Source organism: Siphateles boraxobius, unplaced genomic scaffold (assembly GCF_051911475.1).
Source record: "Siphateles boraxobius isolate OS27281-9 unplaced genomic scaffold, OSU_SipBor_1 1, whole genome shotgun sequence".
In the NCBI taxonomy this organism is placed as follows: Eukaryota; Metazoa; Chordata; class Actinopteri; order Cypriniformes; family Leuciscidae; genus Siphateles; species Siphateles boraxobius.
In genome coordinates, this window is record NW_027508699.1 from 22,070,005 (window position 1) to 22,083,297 (window position 13,293).

General features: G+C 33.4%; 1 protein-coding gene across 1 annotated transcript; it reads right to left on the reverse strand.

Moving 5' to 3' along the window:
- Positions 1 to 1,760: 1,760 nt before the first annotated feature.
- On the reverse strand, positions 1,761 to 10,801 carry cunh5orf22 (chromosome unknown C5orf22 homolog). The gene is made up of 9 exons (XM_077228747.1): positions 10,582 to 10,801; positions 10,252 to 10,397; positions 8,705 to 8,854; positions 8,135 to 8,549; positions 7,769 to 7,831; positions 6,389 to 6,510; positions 6,142 to 6,208; positions 4,564 to 4,703; positions 1,761 to 3,268 (listed from the first exon to the last, which is right to left on the reverse strand). The coding sequence occupies exons 1-9, from the start codon at positions 10,648 to 10,650 to the stop codon at positions 3,121 to 3,123; spliced, it is 1,320 nt and encodes a 439-aa protein (XP_077084862.1). The 5' UTR covers positions 10,651 to 10,801; the 3' UTR covers positions 1,761 to 3,120.
- Positions 10,802 to 13,293: the final 2,492 nt, after the last annotated feature.

The window sequence follows — 13,293 nt, forward strand, 5'->3', positions numbered from 1 at the left end:
ATGCAGTAATTTCCGTCATTTCACAAATCCTCTCACCTGGCCTCATGGGACAGTAAAGTGTCCATCGAATGCACACTTCAGAATCCTGGCGGTAGTAGCCTAATCCGGATACTTTTCGCCTACTGTATTTCAAACACTATGTGTATTTGGCATTGCTGGTGTACTTTCCCCCCTACTATATAGTAGGGAAGTATTCGATTTCGGATGCAGCATATGTGAATTTTAATGTTGGTTCTGCCTCAGGTAAAAGTATTTGATAATTTTGATAATCTCACACTAATTTTTTTTTTTCAAATTGATTAAAAAATAAATTTAGTGACAACTTGAATACCGCTTCTATGATGAACATATTTTCAATTTCTAAATTAAAAGTCTGATAATTTTTAAGATGCTTAAATTAAAAAAATGCCTAGGTGCTGCGCAAAAGATCAAACAAGAAAAAAAGTCAAGTTAAAAAGCTGGAATTTTTTGGCAAAAATAATCTTCTTCTTAAAAGAAAAGAGAGAAGAAGAGGCAATATCGTTTTAAAATATTATAAATACTTGAAAACTATTTGACCTCCAAATCAATGTCAGTGTGGCATAACATGCAGGAAGCCACTTTAATATATCACGTCACAGGAAAACCATAAAGGAGAGAGGACTGATGAGTCAAGATCACTGAGTTTTAAAATATAATCACATATGTATAATATTTATTCTTGTCAATAAAAAAGCATTCTATCCAGATTAAAGCAAACAGGAACGTGATGTTTATGATAAATGTTAAAAAAAACCTAACTTGAAACATATTCAAAAGCAAGTTGTGTATACTCCAGTGCAATTAAAGTGCAAAGATTATACTTTATTTAAAACATTTTTTTAAAATGTATTGATTTTAAATGTATGAAACTATCAGGAACACAAAGAATTTCAAGAATTTGGCACTTGTGTTTTGAACTATTTCTTATTTTCATCATCCTAGACATCCTTATTCATCACAGAGCTCCTTTACGATTCCTTTACGATCCATACAATTTTATTTAATCATTTTTTGAGGCTTTTTAAGATACATTTTTGACAAATGACTGAATCATTTGCATATTCTTATTGGCCGGTTTGCCTTTAGGCTGACTTCTTAGATTAGTATTCTGAATATAAATAAAATATTTATATCATTATACATTATATAAACATTAGAAAGGGTTAAGAAAACAACAACACTAATTTTATTGCTGTAGGACCTGTGACGGTCCGCCACTGCTGCTTCCAGCAGGGTACACAAAGTACAAATCAGAAAAGAGGAAAAAACTTGTTAGTGCTGGGTTGAATTCAGGGTTAAAACAATTTAGACATTCAGCTGTGCTCTGTGTTATTCGGTGCAAACTATTTACTCAGACCAATGTTAGGACTCAGTCCTAACTTATTCAGTCTGAGATTACTGTTAATGGTACATATTTTGGGGAAAACCAGAGAAAACCAGCATGCGTCATAGTTGCTCTCCTGAGAGCATCTAAAATGGCAGGTCATATTAATTAATCATAGAGGCTTCGAAGTAAATGAATAAAGCAATTTTTGTATGCATGTACCTCTCTAAGCTCAGAAGTTGTAAAAGTAATGGCACAGAACATTAGTAATTGCTGTTTCCTGCAAGTCAGAGCGGCTTTGATGCGGCCTGCTATTGACCTGCTAACTGATGTCAATTGATGCATTTTTATAACATTAGTTACAAGCATGATGATACTTATCAGACTCTGAAATCAGTTCACAGAGACAACCTGATTATCTTCGCAAGTATGCATTAAAAACTATTTATTAGGAACACAAATCCAGCTGAGTCAATGCGTGCTAAAAATGTAATTGAATTAATTTGAGCCTTTAGAGTGAGTTGAGAATGTGTTCTTGTCATGTAGAGTAGATGCAACTACATGGATACTGTAGAATAATCTTTCTCACAGGATTCAGACCAACTGCTGTCGTAGAACCATTGTCTCCACTGATTAGTCAAGCAACCAATCAGCCGCTGCTTTTTAAGTGACCAATGTCTCCTTATGCCCTCTGGACTGTGAGTTTATCACAATGTCAAACTCCTACATCCTTACTGTTAAAATACTACGAAAGTAAATGTATTAGTCTGATAACTTACCCTGGTATAAGGACTTATATACTGTGGCAAGTTATCAGGCTAATACATTAACTTTCATAGTACTTTGAAAGTTAAAAGGATAGTTCGACCAAAAAAACAAACAAAAAAAATATTTTACTCACACCCTCATGTCGTTCCAAACCTGTATGAATGTCTTTATACTATTATAAGATATTTTGAATATTTAAGTTGTGTTTGTCCATACAATGAAAGTCAATGGGATCCAAAACAACCCTGAACTCCACTGACTTCCATTTTATGAAAAAAACCCCCAAAAAACACAGAGACTTTTTAAAAATATCTTATATGTTCCACAGAAGAAGAAAAAAGCCATGCAAACTTGGAATGACACAAGGATGAGAAAAATTATGACAGCATTTTCATTTATGGGTTTACTATTCCTTTGTTAGCAGTAGCACATAGTTGTTCATAGAGCAGTAAAATTTAAAGTCAGGTCAGGCATATTTGTGGCAGTTCTGAAGTCTGTAGGTGTGGAGCAACAAAGCAGGGTGCCACATACAAAGCTCAGATGAATTGGTAACCGCCTCAGGCTTCAGACAAAGACAGCTGAGGCACAAGGGGCCACACAGGATGAGGGGAAATGTGCTTGTCTTGTATCAATGCTTCTGCATTTCCCAAACTAAGGTATGGATACACAATGAACGACTGCAGCATAGAATATGAAAATCTCCGTGTTTTTACTTCACGGTGCAAATAAAACATAATTTTGGAGACAATGCAGAAAAATGATAACCCAGTATTTCATTCCAGATGTAACCCTCTCATCTCATATCGTGAAACAATGCACTTCAAATATATTCTACAAACCTCTTAAATTAAAAACCCATTTCCCAACTGGAAGCTAATTTACGTTCCTTATTGCATCCATACTTCTTAACCTCATTACCCAGGTACTCAATGCAGACAATACCAATAAGTATACAGCAAATCTCAAAAAAGCCTTTGGTAAAGAATGTGCCACAGCTGTTGTTGTCTTCATGGGGTCTGTGATGTGCTCTCTGATGATATTGATTCATACTCTCTGTGAACATCTAAGCAGCCGAAGAGGGACTCTAGAATGTTCAGTACACTGTACTGGATGGAATCCACTTGCTCCGATGGGCAATACTCATCCAAACTGGATCTGACAAGAAATTGAAGAAACATTTAAATCTTATTGTATATTACAAGATGGAAATGATATCAGTTATATATATATATATATATATATATATATATATATATATATATATATATATATATATATATAAACAATAATACACGTATACACACTATTGTTCAAAAGTTTTTGGCCAGTTTTTTTTTTGTTTGTTAAAGAAAATAATACTTTTATTCATCATCATCATCAGGACATTAAATTGATCAAAATGGACACTAAAAACTTTTATAATAATAATGCATTCTTATTCTTTTGAATTTTCTATTCATTAAAGAATCCTGAAATTCCTATGGCATCCACAAAAAAAAAAAAAAATTAAGCAGCTCAACCGTTTTCGACACTGGTAAAAAAATGTTTCTTGAGCAGCAAATCAGAAAATTACAGTGATTTCTGAAGGATCATGTGACACTAAAGACTGGAGTAATGATGCGTAAAATTCAGCTTTAGCATACCAGGAATAAATTACATTTGAAAACATTAAAATAGAAAACTGTTATTTTAAATTGCAATCATATTTAACAATATTACAGTTTTTCAAATAAATGCAGCTTCTGTAAGCATAAGAGTCTGTTTTCAAAAACTTCAGACTTTTGAAGTGTTGGTTATTATAAAATTTATAATATTATATAATTTTACATATATATATATATATATATATATATATATATATATATATAAAATTATTATTATTATTATCATACTTTTAACACAGGTCCTCTTGCATTGTGGTTAGGACCATCACTAGTGGCCACTCAAAAAATAATGAAATAAATAAAAAGAATGGTGCATGTCGGCCATGGTGATGCACCATCAGTCAGAGAACTGGGTATTAAAAGATAATGAAAAATGTTCTCATGGACCGTGAAGGGTTGAGCTCCCCCTGACTCACAGAGATAAGAGTGTGCTTGATGAGTGTAATGTTGAGTCTATTCTCATTAAAAAAAATACACTAACAGATCACTGAGACAAGTCTCAAATAACACCATCTGTCTCAACTACACGGATACAAGCATCTGCTTTTAGGGCATCAACCAGCCAAAGAACATTCATTAAATCATACATTTCAATGCTAATTAATGCAAACTGAAAAGAAAACAAGAAACATGATTTTCTGATGCTTCTCTGAGGTGAAAAACCAAAGCCAAATGCTGTTAACCCTAGAGGATGTAACAAATCATTAGTGAAAGATTAAAGGACCCAATGTACTTTTCAAAAGGAGACACAGAACAGACAGCTATGAGCTCTAATGACTAATGTACCGTGATATAGTGACAATGGTGGGCTTGGGCAGAGCTTCCAGGAAGAGCTGCACGGCCGTGATCATTTGCTGGATCTCCTCCTCACTGCTGATGTGGTGAGGGAGCTCAGAGAAATCACAGGTCAAGCCTGCTTGATGCACCTAGATTCAACACCACAGGCACAAATTATATCAGTCTGTGTGTGGCGCTGGCAACGTGCCTCAGCACTACAAACCAAATGAAACAAATTTGTTATCATTCATGTGCTATTTAGGGACCCTCAATACAGGGTTCCTACACATTTTCCATTTCAACATTTTTTCCAGACTCAAATTTCCAAACAAAAACAGTCCATACGGCATTATCTTTGATATATAGTACAGCATTCTGAAAATATTTTATTTTCTGTGTATTTTGTTTTTCATTGCTTTTCTTGAAGTGATGACATGAATGCACTTACATGATCAAAAGAAACCGAAAACGCTTTATAGCATCCATATATTCACCTCTGACACATCACTTTTATATTGTAAATGTGGTTTGATGTTGCACGATCACCAGACAGCAAAGTACAGTTGGATTTAGATGATTGTTTGTTCCTTTGTTGCTGGTTTCAGTGACACATGCACATTCGTTTAGTGAAGTTAAAAAGCGACTCGCAGTTTTGCATAATGAAAATGTGTGCCTTGAATTCATTCCGTCGTGTTTGACAATTACTAAACGATCACTAAGTTTTTGCCATGAAAACACTCTGCTTGTATGATAAAACTGCTATATAGCTCAAAAACATATCAGGCTGATACTTCATTATTTTTACTAATCAATTCAAAACAATATTTTTTAATCAGTATGGTGTATCTCATTTTTCATAAAAATATCTAAAAATCTTTGAAACAAGATATATTTGCCTACAATATTTACTTGTTTTTAGAAAGTAAAGTATATCTTGAATTACATTTATTTTTCTTAAGGTTTTATCATAAACTATATATTATATTTTTCTTGTCATTTAAATTGAGATGGATGCTTTATAGATGTTTCAAACTTGACAACATACCTCAAACATCTTCCATCAAAATATTTTACATTGTTTATGTTTGGGGTCTCATATGACTGAGATGTTAAGCATGAATAAATGCAATACATTTTCATGTTGAGATTTGCTTACAAGTATTCACAGTGCAGCAATACACTCCTGACAGCTTATTATTTTTATTTATTTATTTATTTTTTAACATTGTTCAATTTCAACTTGACCCCAAGCAGAAACAACGTGACTAAAATGGATATGAGCCACATTTCTGAAAACTGCATTCATGCTCTACAGTAAAATAGATGGATGTGATCTGCCAACTGGGTTACAATTATGGCAATCATTCTTTTTAAAAAATGTGAAGGTAAAATAAGAGGAATCTAATTTCAGTTTTAGACATACATCAGTGTAGTCTCTGAAAGCGTAAGAACTGTTTGAGATACCTGGAATTACAGACATTTCAAACATGATTAAAACAGACACACGTGCACACACACACACACACACACACACACACACACACACACACACACACACACACACACACACACACACACACACTTCACCATTTCATAGTCCGGTGACTGTGTCCGATTCTTAAGGCTGTGTACAAGTCTGACAAGAGATTTCATTCTGCAAAAAAAGAAAAGTGGGAAAAAAAAAATCAATGCATGAGGCTGTCATCTCCTGCTTGATCAAATGCACATCGACCATAAACCAATCAATCAAGTCCAATGTTGCGCTGATATGGAGCTATAATCAAAAAGCACAGAGCCTGTGGCTCTACATCTCAGTGAGATCAGTAATGCATACCTTGGGTTTGCTGCTAAACGTTCAACAGTTTCCTGGCCGTCATCCTCCACCAGGTCAGCAAATGCAGCCTCCAGGTCTTCGAGCTGTTGTGTGCGTCTCTCTACACAATCTAAAAGCTCCTCCTGAAAACCAACAAATGTAACTGTAAAGACCCCCTTGGTAGTACAGTACCTGTATTTGCCACCTTGGAAAATGTGCCTTCTTTTGTGTCCTGTATTCACCATAATACAATGAGGTCCAAAAGCCAGAGACCACATTGAACATAGTGGATAGTATTTATACCTTGAAATAAACAAAGTTCTTATTGAATTTAAAACCTGCATGAAAAATAAATGTTTAATATTCTACACTATTTCTATGTGACTAATCATTACTAATAGATTACTGTTTGGGATCAGTAAGATTTTGGAAACTAAACTGATCAAAAGTGACAGTAAATACATTTATAATGTTAACAAAGATTTCTATTTCAAGAAAGAATCCTGGGAAAAAAAGTATCACGGTATCATAAAATCAGCATATTAAAATGATTTCTGAAAGATCATGTGACACTAAAGACTAATAAAAATTCAGCTCTGCCATCACAAAAATTAATTTGTTTTTAAAATATATTAAAATATGAGTGCAGTGCATTTTACTGCATTTATTATCAAATAAATGCAGTCTTGGCAAGCATAAGATAATTTTTTTATAAACATTTAAAAAAATATTACCAACCCCAAACGTTTGAATGGTAGGCCTACTGTACATTTGTGTTTGTGACAACACTAAGTAATTTAAGTTTACCTCTGAATCAACTTCTCACTCACATTGTCATGCTGATAATATAATTTGCAATTAAAATAGTTTTAAACTAGAAAAATGCAAAACAGGTGCATTTTCCCTAGTATTTGTCAGCATTCAAATGTAATAAGATAATAAGATGTCAACAATTCAAGCACAAATGATAAAACAGTTCTCAATGATTTTGATAAAAGTGTTGTAACAGCCAGTTTATACAATTTTTCCGCACATCAGATGAATTAAACATTAACTTGGAGAGTTCAATCAATCAATCAATAAATCTAAATTTATTTATAAAGCACTTTACCGAAAAATAACCAAAGTGGACCAAAGTGCTGTAAAGAAAAATGAATAAAAGACATAAAAAAATACTTATAAAGCATATCAAAGCACAAATCAAGAGACGTAAAACATAGGAAAAATAAGGAGTTGTCAAAACATTATTGTTGTTGCCGCCACAGTTTTATAAAGTGAAGTCAAAAAAACAAGAGAGATTTAGCTTCACTCCCTGAAGGTGTCTAGGAATGTCTAAAGCCTCACGACTGAACGAATGCCTCATGATTAGTTATGGTACATTTGATTAGGAATCTTCATTACCTCATTTGGATCCTGCTGTGGCCTGCTAAAGCTGTATAACTCTTGAAGAAGATCATACTCTTCCTGTAAGAGGACAACAGTGGACAAACAGACATTGAATATAGATATAAATAGATATATAAAGATATTGACTCCATACGAGTCATGACGAAGCCATTTCCATTTAAACCGTGGAATCAATACATTCCATTTGTCTACAAAGCTTGTTCTATATCAGTGTGTAGGTGCATAGAAACCAATGAATGCACATCATGCATATATATATACATTATCCCAATACACCACATAATGTATGGAAAGTTAAATGTTATCGCTTAAGGAACAACAAAAAAGACTATAATGATGTGTGTGCTTGACTCACTCTACCTGTGTATACATCTCCTTGAAAGGGTTCTTACAGGAGAAAAAATCCAAGTCAATGTCAAGTATGAAAGGGTCAGTTTGCTCTATAACTGCTAAAAGCTTATCAGTGATGTAGCTTGTTGTTCCCTCATCAGCCTTCATGACTGTGTCAATGACGTCTCCTGATGCCTTGCTGCCATCAAGCGGCTGAGAAGAGGAAGTGCACGGGGTGTCCCTTTTGAACGGCACATCACCGTCTTCCTTTAAAGATGCTTTGGGTATTTTAGCACCGCTTTGTCCATTTTTATGCTTCCTTTTCTGCAAACTGTTGGCAGGATCCACTCGAATGACATCTAAATGTAATTTTTTGGGGTTTTCCAGCTGATCCAGCGGAACGTAAAGAGCGTCACTCAAAAAGTAATCGTCTCTGCTTGTCACCCTGCAAAGAGAAAGAGATTTCTTATGATTGTTTTTTTTTAAACACGATTCTAACAGTACAATTTTTCCTGACAGGGTGGAGGTCTCATTCTTATTAATAGTAAATGAAGGTCTGCTGCCATCCCATGGCTACATGCTGATCTGCTGCAACCTGACCTGATGGTGGTCGTGGATGAATCTCTCCCCACACACATGGAGTGCTCCCCTTCTTTGATCTGCTGAGCCCAGTACGGATGCAACCAAGCTACATGGGATACGTGTCCAGCATAGACCATTGGCATAATCCAATTCTCAATGCTCAGCTCACTGCAAGAGCAAACAAAAACATGTCAACCCGTATATTCACTGTTGCAACTAATAATGTGAACACATATCAGTGGGGTTTAGTCTCATCAGCATGAACTGCCTTTTAAAGTTTCTCTGATTCTAATATACGGAGGAGTATTCATGTTTTGTATTCATTTGTACAGGCATTTATGGGTGTCTCTTTAACTATGAGCACATTTGGCTTTGTAGACACTGGTATAAAGCAGAAGTTGCGGTAGTATTTTCTTCACTATTGTGACATATATCCAAATCCATATTCATATATCCAGCATCTCAACTAAGAAAAAAATGTAGGGCAGGACTTGATTTTGTCCATTGGAAATGGATTGGGTCAAGTGGTTTGCTGTTGCTGCGATCTCATGTGAGTGACCGGTTGTCCCGCCCTCGCACCAGTAAACAAGTCATCAGAAAAGAAGAGTCGATGTAAGAGGGAGGGGAAGTTATTTTGATTAAACATTATGAGGGCACATGAAATAAACAAATAAATAAATAAACATAATGATGTGCACAGATAAATCATTTATAATAACTACAACAATATTCCATAAAATAATAAGAATTGTCCATTTTGATTTTACTTTGACATACAAAGCCCAGCAGTGGACCATTCTGTGTCTGTACTGATTTGTCAACTTTGTAACAACTCAAATAAAAACCACAAACAAACATTTTCATTCCTTGAAATAAAATAAACGTAAAGTTTAAATATAAAAAAAACTTAATTTATTTTATTTCTTCTAGTTCCAAGGCAACATTTCCGATAATAAAAACTACATAGACATACTAAAAAATAATAATAATAAAAATTAAAAAAACATACAACACAATACTAAAACTAACTAAAAGGAAATTTTAAATGTTTTTTTTAAAATTAAAATATAAAAATAAAAACTAATTAAAAAATGTATAAGAACTAAAATAACCATGCTTTGTAATTTCTCTTAAGATCATTACCATTTCCACCACATCTCAAATGACCTATAGCATTATCTGGTTAGAAAATACATTTGAAATGTTTTTGGAATAAAATGGATGACTTCTTTCACCTTCTAAAGCTAACTGTTTAGCTAGCATAATACAATCAATTAAATATTTATTTACATTTTTGAGGGGGGATAATTCGACAAAAGTAACTTGATTGAAAATTATGAATACCACACAAAAAAGTATTTTTTTATCCTATTTATATATCAGGGTAAAACAAAATCTGTACATAACATGTATTTTAAGAATTAAAAATAGTAGCAAAAATACATTATGATTTCAGTAAAATGTTTTCAAGATTAATGTAAAATAATTAAATCTGTTTTAATAAAAAACAAAATCCCTCTGATCTATAAGAGTCCAAAGTTGATGAAAAACCCTTATAAACTCACCTGAGCAGAGTCTCTTTGTCATACACCGTATCAGCAGGCATATTCACAGGGATGAGGAGATCAGGATGTGAGTCCAAATGGACCATCTTAATGTCCTTCATAGGAATATGTTTAGAGCCGATGGCACGATATATGTATTGTACAACCTAAAGCAGGTGGAAATTACATTTCAATAACTATTTTTGTCTTTCATAATTGCTTTACACGTTTAGTAGGTGATCAAAACCTCCGTCTTATTTTCTTTTATTGTTTATATATATTTCACGTTATTTACAGTAGTTGAAGTTAGACTTAAAGCCACAAATCAGCAAGGACTGAAGTCCTATCTACCTCATGATGATCCTCCACAATCCACACGGGTAGTTTAGGATACACGCGTTTTTGCGGAGGATTGCTCATATTTTTCCCCAAGAGTGGTTAATAACTTATTCCTGTCTTGTTTTAAACTATAACAGCATGTGTAAGAATTATTAGGGTTATGATATACCGCTGCAAGCATAGATCTATATGATGTCTATGGCTGCAAGTGATACACTGTGCGTCTTTGTTTTTCAACCGGGTGGAAACAACTCGAGCAAGTTTTGAATTCCTACGACAGCCTTCTGAGACAGGTAGGCCTAAAGTAGCCTAAATATATTCGGTTAAACGTTTCTGATTTGAATGAAGTGGCGGCGATAAAATGGCAAACATGTGTGTACCTACCACAGAGGAAAGGAAGTAACGCATGGGAACAGCATGGGGTTGATACGGTAGTAAATCAGAAATTATCCAGTGGCTACGCTATTTTTATTTTTGCCATTTCATCTGAATATCACCATTTGTGATATTTAGTCAGTCGAAACAGTTTTAAGGTTTCAAAATTGATCCAATTTTGTGTCTCTGGAAAATAGTGATCTATGACATTGTATTATGTTGAATATCAAAGTTGTTTTTGTGTCTAATTGTTAATAATGGATTTGAGGAAACATGGTCCTAATGTTTTTATATTTGTGGAGTAAAAGTTATTAATAATGCATAATTTTTGTAATTAATGAGGTTATTATTCAGCATTTCCATGAATTATATGTACATTTCATACATATTTACTTTAATTAAAACCGGTTAGTTGAGTGAAATCATTAAATTTGCATTCATAGTGTTGCTATTATGTCAATCTTCAATTAAAATATGGCCAGTTAAATAAGTAAATATTTATATGCCTGTATATAAGTCAAATAATAATTTTACTTTTCAGATTTTACTTTTACTGTGCTTTGTCTGTCTTCGGTTATTCAATGTTTATTAACAAAATTGTCAATATAAAATTGTAAATGCAATAGTTTATTTAGCCTAGTATTCTACATTAATGACACTTAATATATATATATATATATATATATATATATATTAAAATAAGAATATTTATATAAATATAAATATTATATATATAAATAATTTATATATATATAAATAAGAATTATATCAAAAGTAATTTATTCATTCTGTAAAGGTGTATGCAGGGAGGCTTCTTACTGCTCTTTTAATATTTCACATTTTGTGCTATAACAACTAAATTAGCAAATATTTCTATTTATTTTCCTATAATAACACATTGGCTGATGCATCATCAGCATGTATGCTAAACGTATATCTAAATATGTTAAAAGGATTAAAAAGTAAACGTTTAAAAGTAAATCCACATTGTTCTTAAGGGGGGTGTCTTCCCCAATCTTACCCTACACCTTATGGCAGAAAACAGAATCATCAAACCTTTCAAAGGTAAATCACTTTTCATTTACATCGCAGTAATGGATAGGCTACTGAGGATAAAATAAAAATTTTATTAAAGACATTAACCCAAGCATAACTTCACTGTTTGAAAAAAAATAATAAGTATTTTATACAACAGCTTGTGGCTGGGGCAGTAGGGCCTACCCTGAAAAGCTACTAATATCAAAGCTACTAATATGCACCCATTTGAGGGTATCTTTTTCTTACAATATATTCAGTCATCAATGTTAATTAAAGTAACATTTGAGTTGAATGCCTCAGTCAATGTAAATCATTTTTGAATTATTATATGTAATTAGGCTTAGGCATGTAGTGAACAAAAGGAGGAGATTCAACAGCACTGAACTATATACTATATGCTATAACTATGAAACTATATGCCAAGAAAAAGGCATAGATACTAGGTCTACAGGTCACAAAAACTCAAGTGAAGAAGCAGCTATAAGGATCTACAGACAACATTGGTCTCTGTCAGTTATATATCAATATTGCATTGGCAAATTTTACTCGCGAACAGTGAACTGGCTGTCTGTGAGCTTTTTTAAAGTTTAAAAGTTAGGAAATATATAGTGCCTTCTGGAAGTATTCAGTTCACTCCCTTGAATTTTCACATATTCTTCTGGGTATATCTCTCAATTTTATACCCCTGAAGTGTTCTTTCTTCCCTGAATAACACAATCATTCAACATTTAGATTATAAACCCAAAACACTTACAATCATAACCTTGAGCATGTCAATCAAGGCAGTCAAATCAAGTCTTCGCAAATCCCACTGTACTGTGTGCCTTTGAAGTCATAGCAGTCACAGTCAATTAATGTGAGAAATAATGAAATACAATAAATAATAAACATGGATGTGCAGTATGTCTTGAATAAAGTTAACACAGGGTTGTGAAAAATATAAATATGCAAATGTTTTTGAGTAAAGTATGCCAAGTCAAATTGAGGCCATTCAATTCAAGTCTCTTGAATAGAATATTCTAAAGGCAGACCGCACATCACCTTGACTCAGGTTTCATCAGATGCCAGTTTTATTACAAGAGTTTCAGGTTTTGTTTTAGCCTGCTGCGCAACAAAGCCCCATCTATGACGCAACAAAACCAGACCTCTCCATCTGAATAGAAAGCACACAGATCTTCCATCTAGTATAAACATGGATGAACATGTAGATTAACTTTAAGGGAACTACATTTTCTGTAAAGCATTTAATAACATCTGACTTTTGACTACTGTGAAACTCATCTTATTTATTAGGAAGGCATAACGTATTTG

Coding starts and splice junctions, on each gene's coding strand:
- cunh5orf22 (XM_077228747.1), bottom strand. CDS start 10,650: ATGAGCAATCCTCCGCAAAAACGCGTGTATCCTAAACTACCCGTGTGG. Junction 7,832..8,134: donor TCAAGGAGATGTATACACAG/GTAGAGTGAGTC, acceptor GTCCTCTTACAG/GAAGAGTATGATCTTCTTCA. Junction 4,704..6,141: donor AGTCACCGGACTATGAAATG/GTGAAGTGTGTG, acceptor TGTTGAATCTAG/GTGCATCAAGCAGGCTTGAC.